At 41.8% G+C, this 19,339-nt stretch overlaps 1 protein-coding gene across 5 annotated transcripts in view; it reads left to right on the top strand.

Moving 5' to 3' along the window:
* The window catches only part of wdr7 (WD repeat domain 7), an 836,682-nt gene that overhangs the window by 638,309 nt on the left and 179,034 nt on the right, over positions 1–19,339 (top strand). For 4 of the 5 annotated variants that reach the window (XM_085974490.1, XM_085974481.1, XM_085974472.1 and 1 more), the window contains one exon: positions 19,014–19,131. In XM_085974490.1, coding sequence (XP_085830616.1) covers positions 19,014–19,131 — 118 coding nt within the window. Of the gene's footprint in view, positions 1–6,145; positions 6,237–19,013; positions 19,132–19,339 lie in introns of those variants that run through there. The other variant, XM_085974509.1, reaches the window with a different exon arrangement.

Here is a 19,339-nt window from a genome sequence, read left to right as displayed (position 1 = left end):
TGCGGGAGTACGGTCGGGGTACTTACGCATCTGGCCGGATGAAATGCCGGTTTTCAGCATGCACAGTGCATGTGGGGAAACCCGGCATTTCCTGTCCTCTGAACGAAGGGGTTCAGAGGCAGAACGCGTGCGACTGCACAGGCAGCGCGTGCGCAGTATAATTCGCCGCTTTCATTAATGCTTTCAGTGAGGTCAAGTCATTACAACTTACACATGAAAAAAGCATGGGTACAGTTGCTCCAGAGACTGCGGAGGAAGATATTTATTATCGTGGAGCTTCTGAAAGTATGTATGTCTGTATATATTCCTTTGCGTGTTATGTATATATTCCTTTACTTATGTGTATGAATGTATTATTTAATTATGACTTTCAGAGAAAGTAACTTATTGGAAAATCATAATTAAAAACATACATTCATACACATAAGTAAAGGAATATAAAACATACATACATATACGTAAAGGAATATATGTGGACATACATACATAACTCATTCTCACATTCCATTCACACAGCCACAATTGCTCCTTCTACCTACCGTTCTGAAAACCCTTTTTAAAAAAAAAAAAAAAAAATTTTAACTTTAAAACTTACTTAAAATTTCTTAAAATAACTTCCCTCCCTTTCCCAAACAAAAATATTGCATTTCAGAAGCTCCACGATAAAATATATCTTCCTCCGCAGCCAATGAACAACTTTACACTTGCTTTTTTCAAGTGTAACTTCTAAGGACTTACCCTCACTGAATCCATCATTGAAATCCACAAAGTTCACTGCGCAAGCGCTGCCTGTGCAGTCGCACGCGCTGTGAATAGACCTCGGGTCTGGAAATGCCGGCGTTCCCCGCATGCGCTGTTCCTGCTGAACGCCGGCATTTCCAACGGCCAAATGCGTGAGTACCCCGACCGTACTCACGCTTCTGGCCGCGAATTTCTGGCCCATTACAAATATTTGGAAATTGTCCGTGGTCTTGGCTCAGCAGACCTGCCCCTCCCAAAGGACAACAAGTGCATTAAAATCACTATCGTAAGCTTTATCTCAGAATAATGCATTAATAACCACTTTATTTACTACACATTTATTTTCAACATATGGCATTGGCAATCTTCCTGTACAAAATTAAGCAAGGACTTCTTTTCTCATTATACCAGCTCTGTGCTCTTCAGTCACTTATTTTTTCATTAAATGTTGGAAAATAGAATGCATGTGTTATCTGTTTGACTTCAAGGAAACATACTAATAACTGCATAGATAAATAAAGTTGATCTAATGCCAAGTTAATTGATTGCAACAATTTTCAATTTTTTATTTTTATCACATGTAATTTTCTATTTCCCTGCCATTCTCCTCTCACCAAACACGGTTCCATACTTGAGAGGACAGGCTGATGACCCAGCCCTAGACCTCTGTCAGTGACATTCTTGAGTCACCCATGAAGAGCAGCACAAGTGGTGTAGTCTTATTTTGTGTGCCTTTTTGTATTTTTTTTTTAAAACTTCCCCTTCCTAAGGGAAGCTTTTGGACTCTTATTGCATTGCCATGACTGCTGGGCAGAAATTTGGGAAGTTGTTGGAAAAATTTTGGGACCCGAACCTGCATTTTGTGGCATAACACAGGACACTGCCTGATTTTTCTTTTCCTTCCCACCTTTGCTGCATGGGAAATTATCTGTTTCAATTGATTTTTTTTTGAAGAAACAAAAAGTGTCATTTTGATCAGCAAGTTATAAATATACATTCACTTCCTAAAGATTATAAGGTTTGCTGTGCGTGCAAAATGTCAGGTAACGAATATATCACCAAGCAGCCTCCAGGAGTCCAATGCAATTTTCAATGTGATAAATTGTATAATAAGCAAGAAAGTGTTTACTTATTAATCCATAACTAGATTTAGATTGAAAATGGCGCATTACATCCTTGAAGCCTACAGTACGGGGGGAGGGGGCAGAGGGGAGACGTTGGAATAGCAGATGTATTATGAAGCGTGCGTCTTGCCCTCTTGGTGCCCTGCTGCGCTGCCCCCTTTGTGCTTGATTTACCATGTACACAATAAAATGCACACAGCTGCCTTGCTTCTGTCTGCGATGTTAAGCATGCTTCACAAGAGAGCTTTTATGTTGAGCTCGTGGCTTTTTTTTAATTTCAATTCACATTTATTGACTAGAAAACAGCAGGCTGTGTTCATCAGTTTATGTGCATTGACTGAAACGAATTTCAGCACCCCGGCCTGCCGCGGCATTAGGGATAATCCCCCTAGAATCCGCTGCATTAAGCATGCTGTGTGGAACTGCCTGCGCATGTGGCTAATCAGAGTTTTACCAGTATCCTTTAAGGGGGTGGGGAGGGGGCTCTTTTCATCTCTGCGAGGTAAAAAGAATATATAGAACAGTGGAAGACGCCCCCTTCAATTTTTGTTCAAGCTATACCTCGTAAATATATCACAGTAGCAGTAAATCTGAGCTGCAGAATTTATTTAGCTGAGTTTTTTTTTTAAGGCCTGTGCAAATGCAGTATTTTCACTGGAGTCTTAAAAGTTGGACCTAAAATGATAGCTCAGTCTTTCTGTTTCATGTAATGGTCTCCTTTAGTTAATCAATCCTTTTGCTGTGCTGCGGGGTTACAATCCTGGATGCAGCTTATCTGCTATGTGCCTGGCAACTTCCTTTCACTGTTATGAACCAGCCCTTTGCTCTTAAATCTTATTTCTCAAACAAATTGGCAGAAGTGATTTTAAAAAAATGGCCCAGGTTCTCTACTTAATTAAAATGTAATAATTCTCAGTTATAATGTTTTTGGTGCGGTTCTTTTATGAAGTAATACAAAGTATACTTTACATGACAACAAATGTAATGTAATTGAGATATATTATTATTATTATTATATATATAGCAGATCTCCTGTATTGTTGCTTACCGTCATTTTGAGGTTTTATAAGAACAGGGGGTTTATGTCAAGTATTATTACCAAGGGTACAATTAGCCTCAATGTCTTTGAGTTATGGTGGCGGGGTGGCGGTGGTGGGGAGGATATCAGGCAGGGTTCCCAGTCCTATCACTACCCAGCAACCCCTGCTGGATGTCTGGACATTAGAATCCACCGCGAGCTGGTCGCACCCAAAAATACTATTGTAGCCAAAACATTGACAGGCTTCTAAACTTGAGTTTCAACGTTGACTATTCAGGAATGTTCCCTGAAGAATTTTGGGAACTGGTCACTGTGCCTTATATTTGGTTGTCTGAGTTAATTAATTAGTATATAATAGTTGAACATCTGGTTGAAGGTAGAGGTAGGCCCGGGTGGTAGCGGTAAAGGTTTCAATGTCCACAAATGATGGAGAGGAAGGGTCCTGGTAGAGGCTTTTTCATCTTCCAATTTGTCCCCCAGCATTTAACCTGCTGCATCTTCCTTATTTAGGGATCCCTTGCCACTTCTTCTGGTGCAGCATTTTTGGCCTCAATGGGATCCACTGGAAACAGTGGGGGGAATTTTAACCTAAAAAAACAGGTGGGTTTGGAGTGTGGGGTAGTTAAATTGTTAAAAATGAGATTCCTGACCTGAACCTGCCTTCAACCTGCCCACTTCCGGTTTTAACGGGGCTGGGCAGCCAACCCGCTGCCAGCAGGCAGGATGTCAATTTAAATATTACAATGAGGCTGGAAGCCTTTTCTTTAACCTACATTTTGGTTTTAACTGCAGCTGGACAGGTTTTACACACTTCATAAAAACCCGGCAGTTACAGGCCTTTATACCTATCTCCTGGATCCAGGGGCCCTGTCTAGCCCACCCCATCGATTGGAGACCCCCTCAAAGACCTCTGATCGCCTGCCGGTGGGAAACAGAGGCTTCAGATGCACATCAGGCCCTGCCGTTAAAGTCGGCAGGGCCTGCGGGAAACCCTTTCTCCTGGGTTTCCTACCCGCATCAGAGCCCCCTCACCCCCAACCTGCTTTCCCCATGAAAATCCAGCCCAGTTTCTCCTTATTTATTATCATAGACCTTGATAGAGGTGTTCAAAATCATGAACGGTTTTGATAGAGTGAATAAGGAGAAACTGTTTCCAGTGGCAGAAGGGTTGGTCACCAGAGGACACACGTTTAAGGCGATTGGCAGAACCAGAAGCGACATGAGGAAACATTTTTTTACACAGCAAATTGTGACCTGGAATGCACTGCCTGAAAGGGTGATGGAAGCATATTCAGTAGTAACTTTCAAAAGATAATTGGATAAATACTTGAAAGGAAAACCGTGCAGGGCTATGGGGAAAGAGTGGTGTGTGGGACTAGTTGGATAGCTCTTTCAAAGATCCGGCACAGGCATATGATGGGCCTAATGGCCTCCTTCTATGCTGTATCATTCTATGATAACAAAATGGTGACGTCCTCAACATGGGATGACATGCAGGACAGAAAAACAAAAGCTGTATTTCTTAGCTAACATGCAGTATTGTAAGAGCTGTGTGAGGTGACAAAATAAAGGAGAAAGACAGTATCCACCTCTGGGAATTGGTTGCATCTGGTAAAAAAAAATGGATTCAAGCTTCATCAACATCTGTGAATGCAAGTTACTATTACTGCCTTAGAATATTTCAGGACTGTCCAAGCTTTTTATCTTCATAGACTACTTAGATGAAATCCATGGAGCATCGTGAGCCACATATAAAGTTTAAATCAGTGTTCCTTTTAATTTGCATGTATGTCAAGCTGTGAATACTAACAGATCTTGAAGTTCTGATTTCGATTTATCAATCAATGAGGCAACAGTATTAAGAACAGCTGATTCTAAATCTGCAGCCTATAAAATTCAAACAAGACAAACTGGCAAGTGAGAAATATAAGCACAAATATAACTCATTTGCTAGGCATCATTGGCCAGATTGACAGGCCTCGCAAGCTTGATATGACCCACATGTCATTTTGGACAACTCTGAGCATATTCTGGGGGAAAAATGAGTATTCTTACACAGGTAGTAACTGTTTATTAAAATGTTGTACCGATGTAAAGATTTTACTGATGTAACAATGGAAAAATAAGAATTATGAATTTTTCTTTGATATTTGATTTTAGATGTAATTTTGAAGGGATTATTTCACAATGTTTTTAAAAAGCTGAGATAATGGCTATTTCTTTTGATTGATGTCACTTCTGATTTTGTCTAATACATCTTAATACAGTGCATCAGTCAAAAACAAAGTTGAAAAACATAGAAAATCAAAAACTTAAAAAGGATGAACTAGCTGGGATAGAATTACATATAAACACACAAAAATTTTTTATTCCCTTATGGGATCTGGGCGTCGCTGGCAAGGCCAGCATTTATTGCCCATCCCTAATTGCCCTTGAGAAGGTGGTGGTAAGCCGCCGCCTTGAACCGCTGCAGTCCGTGTAGTGAAGGTACTCCCACAGTGCTGTTAGGTAGAGAGTTCCAGGATTTTGACCCAGCGACGATGAAGGATCGGCGAAATACTTCTAAGTCAGGATGGTGTGTGACTTGGAGGTGGTGGTGTTCCCATGCGCCTGCTGCTCTTGTCCTTCTAGGTGGAAGAGGTCGCGGGTTTGGGAGGTGCTGCCGACAAAGCCTTGGTGAGTTGCTGCAGTGCATCTTGTAGATGGTACACACTGCAGCCACGGTACGCCAGTGGTGGAGGGAGTGAATGTTTAAGGTGGTGGATGAGGTGCCAATCAAATGGGCTGCTTTGTCTTGGATGGTGTCGAGCTTCTTGAGAGGATAGTAATTTAGAAGACGGGGCTTTTACCACTGTAACCAGGGTTTTGCATATTCCTTAGTTTAATGAGATGAAAATCTCTAAATTAAAAATAGAAAATGTTGGAAATGCACTAAGTCAATTTAACATTTGAAACAAAGATCAGTTAATGTTAGGTTAAAATTAAGGGGAAATGCTAATCATTTTTTAAATAACTGGTTGAGTTTTGATTCATACTTTACAAAAGAAGGAGCTTATATTTATATAGTTCCTTATCCTGTCTTCAGGGTAAGCCATGGAACTTCACTACTTTTTGAAATGTCACTGTCATTATTTAGGCGAACATGAAACCCAATCCAAAATCAAACAGCAAATAACATGAATAACAAATGATATTCCATCCAGCCTCTCTAGTTTATTTTTAAAATGCATTTGTTTCACAGGAATTATTTGAATTAGGAACTAGTGCTATTTGAATTTCTAAGCACACCCAAAAAAATAAAGAAAAACCAAATGCTGGAAATCTGAAATAAAAACAGAAAATGCTGGATACACTCAGCAGGTCACACAGGATCTGTGGAGAGTACAGACAAGTTAACGTTTCAGGTTTGTGGACACTTTGTTAAGAAATTAGCTTTTTCCTACGCCAGCAAGAAGTATTACAGGGCCTGTAATAGAATCCTTTTTTTAACATGGAATCATTGAATGCTACAGCACAGAAACGGGCCAATTGACCTGCGCTGTTGGTTTTCTCCATATGAGCCAATTAGTATAATCTCACTCTCCTCTCTCCCTGCAACCTTTAAATATGCCTCTTTTTCAAGCAACTATCTAATTTCTCTTGTAAATTATTTATTGCCTCTGCTTCCACAATCCAACCACCCTCTGTGTAAAGAATCTTTATCTTATCTCCCGTTCAATTCTTTATGTGATTGTCTTAAATTTGTGGCCTCCTACAACATGAACGTCCTGTTATTTCTCCTTGTATGGCCGAATTCAAATGACAGTTGGAAGCAGGACCAGGGTGAACTAAGGATTTAAGGACTAGCCCTGCAAAAAAATATACAGCATACTGATCCAGCATAGATGTTGAGATATTCAACTGTTTGAGAATGCTTAAATGGTTTTTAAAAAAGTGTACTAACTATTATGCAGGCAAAAGGAACAACTCTTTTGCACACTACAAGGTCCCACAAACAGCAGTGAGAGGAATAATCTGTTTTTGGTGGTGGTCTTTGAGGAAGGAATGTTGGCCAAGACACCAGGAAAAAAAACCCTGTTTTCTTTTTCAAATAGTGCCATTAGATCTTTAACATCCACCTGAACAAGCAGATAGGAAACTTTCTTTCTTAAGCAGATAGAGCCTCATTCTAGTGTTTCACCCGAAGGTTGGCACGTCCAACCTCGCAGCACTTCCTTGATCCTCCACTACAGTGTCCGCCTCATCCTAGGATGGGATTTTAACCTTCAACAATCTGACCTGGATACTTGGAGAGATTTTCCTCCATATTTTCCAAGTTTATGGGCACATGTCAAGATGACAAGTCTTCAGAAAAAAAAATCTGCTCCTTTTCTCATCAGGGCTTTGTCTGATGGTCTCTTCTCTGTCCAGCACCACCAAGGTGTGACTGCCCAGTTTGATCTTGAAGATACTACTATATTTCTGTATTGATTTTTGAGAAGGATTTACGGGGATGCAGCTGTAGAACTGTGCTGCATTGCCAATTAGGACCCAGAGGAAAGGCCCAGGCGGACTCCTCGAGTATAACTTCAACTGCTGCATGCACCTCCAAATGGGCAGCACCCATGACATGAACACTGTGACGTGACTTGCTGCATTTTATGATAACAACCACTAGACCACCTTGGTATATGTCACCTCTTCAATCCAATTTTAATTTTTAATCATTTTAATATTATGTAATCATATATATATATATATATATATATGCATATTACAGGAAATTTTGGTTTATCCGGAGGTTGTATGTCCGGAATACTCGATCTAACGGCAAAAATCAGGAGCCGTTTTCTATAAGTTTTTATAGTTCTCGTTCTCGTTCTTTTTTTTTCCCCAGTCAGGCACTGCAAGGTCTGTAGCTATAGCAACAGCTTCAGCTAGAGACGCTTGCAGCTGCAGCCGACTCTTTAGAAGCTGTTGCTAAGCAACAGTGTTTGTTGTCAGATACGGAGATGAAAACCTCCATATGCTTCAACATTAACTTTGTATGTCTGGCAGTTTTGATAGATCGGCAACACGTCGGTGCCGGATATCACAAAGTTTCCTGTATATGCATGTGTGTGTATGTGTATATGCATATGTGTGTATGTGTATATACTCTAGGGTACGATAGCATAGTGGTTATGTTACTGGACTAGTAATCCAGAGGCCTGGACTAATGATGCCAGCTAGAAGGACAAGGGCAGCAGGCGCATGGGAACACCACCACCTCCAAGTCACACACCATCCTGACTTAGAAGTATATTGCCGAATCCCCCACCATCTACATCCTGAGGGTCACCATTGACTAGAAACTTAACTGGACCAGCCGCATAAATACTGTGACAACAAGAGCAGGTCAGAGGCTAGGTATTCTGTGGTGAGTGTCTCACCACCTGAATCCCCAAAGCCTTTCCACCATCTACAAGGCACAAGTATATAAAGAAACGCATGTATTTTGAATCCAATCTTTTAAATTGATTTTAAAGGTTTTGTAATGTTTATAAATTTGATCCAATAATCAATATGCAGGACTATGGTGGTACAATATCATTGTTAAATGGTTTAAGTGATTTAAAGAAAAGAAAAACTTGCATTTATATCGTGCCTATCACAACCTCAGGACAGCCAATGAAGTACTTTTGAAGTATAGTCACTGTTGTAATGTAGGAAACACGGCAGCCAATTGGCACACAGCCCTTGGGCCAACTCCCCAGCTCTTCTTTGAGATAGTGCAGGAAATTTATGTCCACCTGAGAGGGAAGACGGAGCCTTGGTTTAACGTCTTATCTGACAGACAACAGCTCCGACAGTGCAGCCCTCAGTACTGCACTGGAGTGTCAGCCTAGACATTGTGCTCAAGTCCCTGGAGTGGAACTTGAACCCACCATCTTCTGACTCGGAGCCGAAGTGCTACCACTGAGCCAAGGCTGACACCATATCATTTAAACATGATAGACGGATGAAAGTCATTCTAGTACATTATAGCAATGTACTTAGAGTTGTGTTGGAGCATTTTAGTTTCATTCACCTCAGTTTCAAAATGGACATTGAAACAGTTTAACAAACTGCTGGTTCCAGCACAGGCCTGCAGCTGCCATTGTTTGAGTCTGTGCTGCAAACATCACACTCTGCTTGCCCCCAGAAAATAACATACAGTCCAGCTGGCCCAGCTGCAGGAGGGACTAATCCCTGGCCACATACTACCACTACTGGGCTTTGTTAATAAAGGGAAAGGCAGCCTGTTGCTTTTTGGAAAGACTCAAGCATTGCCAACCTTAGAGAAAGAAAACTTTACCAATAACAGGTGCACTGCACGCAGTCAATAATGCAGATTGTAATAATCGAACAAAGGTAACAGATTTTGAACGTACTTGTGTCACTGCGATCTTCTGGGACTAGAGCTTATTGAAATTCTTGCGTTGCAAAAGCTTTCATTTAGATAATTTTAGAAGGGTTTAGTACTTTCTTATTCCGTTGGTAATTGAAACCAAACAATATCAAAATTCATTTGATTAAAACTCATAGGGCTAAAAATTCGGTGGCACTGCACTTGGGGCGCCAAGCTCGCCTGGGCGCCGGAATTTGCGCTCCGGCCAGAGCCGCTTGCGCCCTCCCGATATTCAGTTGGAGCGCCCCAAGAGGGACTCGGGGCGCTGCTCGAGGCTCCCCGCGTCCCGCTTGGGGCGCTCAAACTGAATATCGCCGCGCTACGTGCCACAGTGCCACATGCTGTGGCATGGCGCGCTGCTGTACTGCAGGCCTTCCTCCCCTTAAGGGGGAGGGGCCTGCACCAGCACGATCACCGATCGCGAGTGCCAGCAAAAGAGCCCGACACTGAGGAGAAGTGCCGGGCTTTTGGGACACAGTCGGCACTGCCCGGGGGGTGGATCAGGAGGCCGGGGAGGGCGGCGCGAGGAGGTGCTGGCAGGCGGCCACCGGAAAAAATGGCCGCCCCGCACCTCCACCTTAATTTGCGCCACTACCGCCACAGGTAGGCCCTGTGAACCGGTCGCGATTTGCGACCGGCGTTAGAGGCGGGCGCAACCAAATATCGCGATCGGGGCGCTGCGCACACCAATGACGTCATCGGTGGTGGCGCAGCGCTACAAGCTAACGCTGCCATTAGCGCCCCGCTAAATGTCACGGGAGGCATGGCCAGTGGCGCTAAAGCCACTGAGTGCCCTCTTTGGGCGCTAACTGGTGGCGCAGCCCACTGAATTTCTAGGCCATTGTCACTTCTTTTAAAATTTGTTTACACTTTTTCATTATAGAAATTAAGAAATATCCAAGAAGATTGTGAGAATGGGTGATTGAGTTGTGCTGATAGGTAGTTCTATTAATAATTCTACCAACTAAACTACTGGCAAATATAATTGGGGTAAAAATTTACCTAAAGTTGTCAAAGGGTAATACTTTCAGTGGAATGCTATTTCATTTTCCCTTTGCCACATAACACTTATGAAAGTTTAGTGTTACAAGGAGATTAGTTATAAATGTTAATTCTTTTATGTATCATATCTTTTTTGTATAATTTAAAAAATAGAAATATAGGCCTTAATATTGAAACATATAAGATTCTGAGGGGGATTGACAGTATAGATGCTGAGTGGTTGTTTCCCTGGCTGGAGAGTCTAGAAGTAGAGGGCTTAGTCTCAGGATAAGGGGTCAGCCATTTAGGACTGTGATGAGGAGGAATTTCTTCACTCAGAGGGTTTTGAATCTTTGGAATTCTCTACCCCAAAGGGCTGTGGATGCTGAGTTGTTGAGTATATTCAAGGCTGAGATAGATAGATTTTTGGACTCTAGGGATATGGGGATTGGGCGGGGAAGTGGAGTTGAGATCAAAGATCAGCCATGATCTTACGGAATGGCAGAGCTGGCTTGAAGGACTGTATGGCCTATTCCTGCTCCTAATTCTTATGTTCTAATGGATTAATACTGGAGAGAAAAATTGCTTCAGTACTAACATTACTTAAATTGTTTGTTGAACCGATAAATACTGATTCTAGGTACAGCAGTAACAAATTCTAAAATGTGCGTAGTACAGAACATTCAAGAGCTTTTGCCATTAGTCCTTTCGCTTTTTTTCCCCTCACCAGTTTTCTCCCCTCCCCACCCAAACATTTTGACCCTCTGTTGGAGTATGCTTCCACAGATGTTGACTGTCATACAGAACCCGACTGAAGTGTGCACGGGGGCCCTCATGCCCAAGCAGGCTTCTGTCCTTACTCCTCTACATGTGTGCATTTCACGGGTCACTGGATAGTATTCAGGACTGGAAACACTAGCAGTTTTCCCTTTCCTGACCTCGGCGTGCTAGATCCACTTAGAAACATTAGGAACTGGGTAGAGCAATTCAGCTTCTCGAACCTGCTAGATCATGGCTGACCTGCACCGCAACTCTATTTGCTTGCCTTTGCTCCATATCCCAATTTTTCTAACACCCACAGCCTTTTGGCGGGGAGAGTTCCAGATTTCTACTAACCTGCTTCAGGTTTAGAGTGATAGCTCTTGTCATTGGAACAGCCATAAAGTACGGAGACCCAACTGAAGGGCCTCCATGTCGATAAGAAAATTCATGTTTTTGATCGTTACCAAAATGTTCATAAGTTGAATATTTTCTTCCATAAAACAATATTTTCTTCTATATGAAAGAAAAATCACGACTTTCCTTTCCCTTTAGGGCTCATAAAACTTGAAATGTGGCGTGATCTAGAACCTTTGTCAATTTGCATTGTTAAGAAATAGCTCAATATGTGGAATATTGTGTTGCTTATTATATTGCCAGTACAAGACTTATTTCCAGTGTATACAACCACCTCTGGAACTGTTCCAGTGCTTTTACCACTTGTGTAACAATATTTTACAGACTGGGTTAGACAAACACCTGGATCATTATGTTTTTGTAGCAGGTCACCATAAATACAATACACAATTGGATTGAACGAGTTCTCAGGCACAGTGCTGAGGTTGAATGTTGCAAGGCATAAATAAAGAAGCCACAAAAGAAGCTACTGAGTATGTCGTGGATAATAGCATTATATTAACAACCACTTAAGTCAACTGCAAGCAATTAAAACTAACATTTTCAGAGAAATATAAATCATTGTTAGAAAAAAAATTAAAGGATTTATGTAAGGATTACTTAAAATGACATAGAAATTACACCACAGAAACAGCCCGTTTGACCCAACTAGTCTGTGTTGATGCTTATCCTCAAATAAACCCATGTACTGTTCCCATAGCCCTTTACCTCCCTATCCTTCAACTACCTATCTAACCTTTTCTTAAATGTTAACATGACCTCTGCTTCTATCACTAACTTCAGCAGTGCATTCCACAGCCTCACAACCCTCTGTGTAAAAAAAAAAAGTGGTTTCCCCTGTTCTCTGTCCTAACTCTTTTACATTTAATCTTGTATGTCCTCTCATTTTAGGCCCTTCAACCACTTTTTTCCACCCATCCTTTTATCATTTTAAATACTTCTATCAAATCACCCTATAATCTTATCTGATCTAAAGAAAATTGTCCTAAATTTTCAAGTTTTTCTTCATATTTCTTCACGCCAGGCAGAATCCTAGCACCCTCTCTACTGCCTCAAATCTTTCCTAAAGTGTGGAGCCCTAAACTGCACATAGTACTATAACTGTGGTTTTACTAAGATTTTATATAAATTCGCCATTGCATTTTGGCTTTTTTACTGTAGATCTCTTGCTATAACACTGACTATTCCATTAGCTTTTTTAATGGCCTTATCCACTTAAGATCCTGTTTTTAATGCCTTATGAACCTGAACTCCCAAATCCCTCTGCTGTTCTGTATCGCTCAAAATATAATTATTACTTTATTTTCTTAACCAGAATATACCACCTCACGCTTCCCAACGTTGGCACCCATCTGTCATTTTTTTGCCCATTCCTCTAACTTATCAATATATACAGCCTCCTCTGGTTCTCAGAATTATTTACTCTGCCTCTTATTTTAGGATCACCTACAAATTTGGACACTATACCCTACAGCCCAAAACTCCAAATCATCCATGTACACCGTAAACAGAAAGGGCTGTATTTTGTCAGTGGAGGCGGGACTCCCACTTTTTGGGTTGTAGTCCCACCTCTATTGATTTGTGGCCAACCCACGTGATTTTCCCTTGATTGGCCTTGTTGAGCCCGCCCAGCGGGCTCAGCAGGCCAATTAAGGGACAGCCGGTTACAGGTGACGTCAGGGATTGACATTTCATCTGTCAAGAGCTTTTGACAGATGAAATATCAGCGTTTGACAGCTCTGTGAAGCTGTCAAACACTGACAGTCTGACTTCTAACTTGAGTCCTTCTCCACAGACTCAGTTAGAAATCTCTCCAGAACAGAAAGCTGAATGCTGCAACTTTTGACAGCTCGCAGCCATTCTGCTTTCCGTGCAGGTGAGATGAGGGACTCCCGAGACCTGAAGGAAGGAAGCCTGCATTAGTAAGTAAAGATAAGTAAAACTTCTTTAAACACTTTACACACACCAAACACACTTACCTCTGCACTCATGCACCCATCACTCACCTGAACACCGGACATCTCGAACCCTCCAAGCCCTTCAGCCCGACAGTCCGCCTCGCTAACTTGGCGTGGTTTGGAGTCATCGGGAAGCCCATACCTCAGGGATAAAAATAGGGATTAGGCCAAAAACTGCCTGTTAACTACCTGTTAACAGGCAGTTAATTGGCACTAATCCCCTTCCCCCCCTCGGGGAGGCGGCTCCCAGCACAGGTCGGGTACCTGCCTCCTGGGAAACGGGCATGGAGACGGGTTGGGGGTGGGAAGGCTTCGTGCCCCCCGATTCTGCAATTTTAACACCCCACACACCTCCATTCCCGCCTCGATGACCCAGGGAAATTCAAGCCCAAAGAGTCCCAGAACAAAACTCTATGAAACACCACTACCCACTTCCAACTATCTGAGAAACTATCCTTAACTCTGATTCTGTTTCCTCCCCTCTAACCAATTTTAATCCTCTTTGCTGCCCTTCCCCTAATTCTATATCCCTTAATCTTCATTAATAGCCTCCTGCTTATAACTGGTGGATTTGATTTTCCTCCTGTACTTGTATTCCTTCTTCATGCTGTTTTTTTTTATTCGTTCCTGGGATGTGGGAGTCACTGGCAAAGCCAGCATTTATTGCCCATCCCTAATTGCCCTTGAGAAGGTGGTGGTGAACCGCTGCAGTCCATGAAGGTACTCCTTTAGGTTTTCACCTATTTCTACCTTCTCTACCTGCTCTTTCTAATTGCTTTTGTTTTCCCTCTTCCTACCGAGTTTAAAATGACTCCTATTACTACAGCATTCCTAACTGAATTGCCAATCTCAACCCCCCCCCCCCCCCCCTCCCTGAGCCATCTCATGTTTTTTGGTATCATTACAATCCATTCCCACAAGAAGACAGTGCTTCAAATTTGTTGGTGATAATTTACTCTGGGCATTCCTGCTCTAATTTGTCCATTCTCAATTCCCCTGACCTGTAGATAATCACCACCAATGTTCCCTGTAGGCTGCACTATGTTCTGCGCGGCCTGCTTCTTTCAGTGTGCAGTCCCTTTAAATTTTTGCGCATGTGTGGTGTTTCCAGTGTCAAAGCTTGGAGCAGCTTGCACGAGACATTGCAGATTACTATGCGCACAGCTGAGAGGGAACATTGGTCACCACTCCTTTCTTTACCACTGCCAGCTCCTTATCTCTCAGCGGTGTGAATACCCACTGAAAGTCTTGTTCCAAAAACCCCTCTCCCTCCCTGATGGGTCCAACTGGCTCCAATTTTGCTTCAAGTTCTGAGATCAGGTTTTAAGTTCTTGAGCTCAAGTAATTTCAGTGGAAACACTTCCCGCAGATGTGTTTGTCAGCGACTGCATCTGCTACTTGAAACTCCCACATCCTGCAGGAACTGCACATCACTGTCCCTTTCTTTGCTGCCATTCTTACTATAACTATTAGTAAAACGTGAATACATGAAATCTGAAGTAAGAACATAAAGTGCTGGAAATCCACAGCAGACAAATCAGCATCTGAAAAAGATAGGTTGATGTTTGTGAGGTCATCAAAACTTGAATCAGAGTGAACCCAACTTACCATTCAGAAGCTGATCAAGTTGCTGTGCATTTCTAATATTGCCTGTTTCTATTTAATGAGTTTACTTGGATTTGTTGTACGAGTTTTTTAAGAGGGCACAATATATTCCCATGCCTAACACAACCTTTTTAATATTGTGTTTCAATAGATAAAACCTTTTGGTTCTTGGGTATAGAAAGGCTAGCTTGGTGTTTAAAATGAGGGATTTTTTTTTCTGAGCAGATGACCGCTGCAACAATAGGCAGTGTGCTTTGGTGTTTCGCCTGTTACCAAGTTCAAAGAAGAACCCTGCTATGCAGTATTTTATGCTTTTTTGCATTCACAAAAAAGAGGATGGTGGGAGGTTGCTAGAGGCTTTGAAAATGTTTGTAGCATATGCTACCAAACTGATGACATGCAGCTTTGTAGAGACATCCTGGGTGCGCTGCAAACAGTTTGTTAATAATAGGACAAATTATAGCAGGTCTCTCTTGTTCCCGTCTGAACATGTGAAACCTGTTCCTTAGATTCTTGCTTAATTCTTTCACTACAAGTCAATAATATGTTTGCTCGCCATTCTAAGGAAATTAACTTTAATGCTTCAGTGTGTATTTTGTGAGTGCAATTCATGAAATTGTTCGAACACGCTAGAAAGAAACAGTTTACATATAATCCTCAATGCATTTTTAATAAATGCAGCTGATCCAGAAATACTATCCTCTAGTTCTTTGATGCAAGACAAAGTGCCAATGTGTTTTGAGGATCACTGAACTTTGACTTTAAATATTTTTAATTTAATGTACTGAAGAATCTTCAGAAGTTACATTTGGATATGATGTGGTTTTTTTTTGCTCTGCTCTTACTTTTTGACATGTTAAGAATATAAGAACTAGGAGCAGGAGGAGGCCATTCGGCCCTTGGAGCCTGCTCTGCCATTCAATAAGATCATGGCTGATATTCTACCTCAACTCCACTTTCCTGCACTATCCCTATATCCCTTGATTCTCTTAATATTCTCACTTGAAATTGTTTTCAATAAATAGGACAGTCATTGAGAAAAAATTGAATGGGTGTTTTTGAACTTGCCAAAGCAAGTCGCTAAAAAAAATATAGGATCCTGCTCAATGCAAATAATTATTACTAAAATATATTTCATAATTGTTTATTATCTCCTAACTTGACAATGATTGAAAAGTTTTATCATAGATTGATTCAAAACTCTGAGTTTTGTGAAACATCTTTAAATAATTTTGGAAATGATGAACCTTTATAAAACACTGGTTCGGCCTCAACTGGAGTGTTGTGTCCAATTCTGGGCACGGCACTTTAGGAATGATGTGAAGGCCTTAGAGAGGGTGCAGAAAAGACTTACGAGATGATTCCAGGGATGAGGGACTTCAGCTACGTAGATAGACTAGAGAAGCTGGGGTTGTTCTCCTTCGAGCAGAGAAGGTTGAGAGGAGATTTGAGATGCGTTCAAAATCATGAGGGGTCTAGACAGAGTAGATAGAGAGAAACTGTTCCCATTGGCAGACGGGCCGAGAACCAGAGGACGCAGATTCAAGGTGATTGGAAAAAGAACCAAAGGCGACATGAGGAAAAACTTTTTTATGCAGCGAGTGGTTAGGATCTGGAATGCACTGCCTGAAAGGGTGGTGGAGGCAGATTCAATTGTGGCTTTCAAAAGGGAATTGGATAAGTACCTGAAGGAAAAAAAATTTGCAGGGCTACGGGGAAAGGGTGGGGGATTGGGACTAGCTGAAGTGATCTGGCAGAGAGCTGGCACGGGCTCGATGGGCTGAATGGCCTCCTTCTGTGCTGTAACCATTCTGTGATTCTATGGAAGGAAAACTGAAAGGGGCAAGAATCATCAGTGATGATTATTGCAAAGTAGAATTACGCAAACTATAATTCGTCGTACAGTGGTTTTAATTTTGCTCTGGTTGGTATAGTTGTACATTTTGCTAGCAGGGTATTTACAAGAGTTTATGTTAATACAGAGAATTCTTTGACATAATTGTGCGTATTGGTATAGCCATAATACACACTGGTGGAAGGAGCACAATAGGAAAGGACTGGGTAGAACTGGAAAAGAGCGATCACACCTTCTCTAGGATTTATGGGTTGGATTTTTAAATTATGTTTCTGCAGTGTGGTGTTCAATGTTCCCCCTAATTTTTTTTTTGGTGGGGGGCGGGGTCCCTTTAACGGGCTGCATGGCCCGTTCAAAATTTCATGCATGTGCAAAATCTCCCATTTGAAAAGCTGGGCATAAACATTGGTGATGTCCACATTGAATATTCTCTGTTTACATGGGTTCTACTGTGCAGTTACATTTATGATGACATTTTTGTTTCTGAAAATTCTTAAACACAACAGAATTGGTTACCAGTTCAAAAATGTTTTAGATTGCAGTCTGCTCTTTAATTAATGTTGGCTTGAAAATTTCACTTCATGGTCTAAATAACACGAGCATACTAAAGTTTTGCATATTCACCCCATACCTCACATTAACAACACCTGGGTAGGTTTTTTTTTCAATTTATGAGCAATTAAATAATGTACTCCTGTAGCCCTGTCAGTCCTAATTAAAAAGGAAAAAACCCTCTAAATTTGAAATAAAAGAAGGAAATGCTGATAAATAGCAGATCACTAGCATCTGAAAAAGAGATGCTGAACTTTTCTACATCCAAAATCAGTCTTTCCTGTTTTCAGATACTGACGGATCTGCTGGATATTTTAAGCATTTTCTGTTTTTATGCTCGCTTCAGTTATTTTAAATTACTCTGATCATATTTTTGTCAAGTCTTTTTTTGACTGTTTGGAAGAGGGGAGATAAGTTAAAAATGTTTGTTTAAACATGACACCTAAAAAATTCAATCTTTAAATAAAACACCTTAGTTAAAATACTAGAGGCGCAAAATTCGGTTACGTCCCGTTTGGGAGTGGTAACCAAGTTAAGGCCAGACATTTAGCGCCCGGCGCAGAGGTACCGCCCCGGCCGCTAAATTCGTCTTACCGCCCCGCACAGCAAGTGGAGCGTGATCTCGGGCACTCCACTTACAGGTGGGGCGGTAACCGAGGCGATGTCGGGGCGTGATAGGCATCGCTTCACGGAGCTTCTGTCGCGTTTCAATGCCTCTCCCCTCAGCAACCTTGTGGGGCGCAGCTGAATTTCTGGTAAGGGGCGGGGTGCTAAGGGGTCATCGCTGATGGCGCAGCGGCCCGGAGTGCTACCGGTGGGGGTGTGCCGCTATCGGGTAGCGCCTCAGCAACGCCCACCGAATTTCTCAGGATGTGCTTTTCTCATCTCCCCCCCCCCCCCCCCCCGCCAGCGACAAGCCCCCGCGCCCCCCGGAGGCGCTAACGGCAGGCGCAAAGGTGCTGAATTTCTAGCCCTTAGTGCTCAAAGTTACATAACAAACTCTGGTTATAGACATTTACTATTTTAGGTGCTAACTTTAAGATATTAGGACACTCGTCTTGACCTATCTGTGTTGATATGCATGATAATCATTCCTCGAATTAAAACAGAGCTGCAATTTTTGTTAACCCAGGCAATTTATTTTCAATTTTGAGGTTTTTTTTAAGTGCATCAACATGCAGCAGCTAAAGGTTAATTTATTTACCCGGAGAAAAGTACTGTTGACCAAAAAAAACAGCATTTTGTGTTTTATTTGGAACAAAACAGTATTTAAATATTCAGGTTGTAAGAGCTCAGCTGGATATTCCTCAATCAAATGGCTTAATTTGTTAATATCCCCCTTTCAGTTGTTAAACAGATGCGGTGTATTTTGATACGTATAATTACTTGACTTTGTAGGTGATACTGGGACCCCCAGAATCCTAATCACACCGCGTTGTTGCAGTCCATTATTTTCAAACTGTTTGAATGATTCCATTGACCTTGAAATGACATTATAAACTGGTAATCTTTTCACTCTGTGCTTTTCAATGTGTTTTTTTTCTCTCTTCCCCCCTTGTTTGATCCTGTTTAGCATTACAATGGGGCTGCCGCTCAGCCCAGCAGCTGACTCCGCCCGCTCAGCACGTCACGCTCTTTCACTCATTGCCACAGCCAGACCACCAGCCTTCATAACGACTATTGCACGTGAGGTGAGTCATTGTGCTGTGTTCGAGCAAACTACAATTGTTAACCAGCAATTATGGCAAACCTCTTGGAAAAACGCATTGTTTCTACTCAGATGTTTTAAATCCTGCATTTTCTCTCCCAGAAACAGTTTGATGTTAAGGAAACGTCTTTATATTAAGTTTAGGAGCGTATGTTCCTTTTTTATTTCATAGAATCATAAAAATGCCCCCC

The sequence above is a fragment of the Somniosus microcephalus genome, chromosome 2 (assembly GCF_052327205.1).
Source record: "Somniosus microcephalus isolate GS21.2 chromosome 2, FLI_Smic_1.0, whole genome shotgun sequence".
NCBI lineage: Eukaryota > Metazoa > Chordata > Chondrichthyes > Squaliformes > Somniosidae > Somniosus > Somniosus microcephalus.
This window is presented reverse-complemented; position numbering and strand designations above follow the sequence as displayed.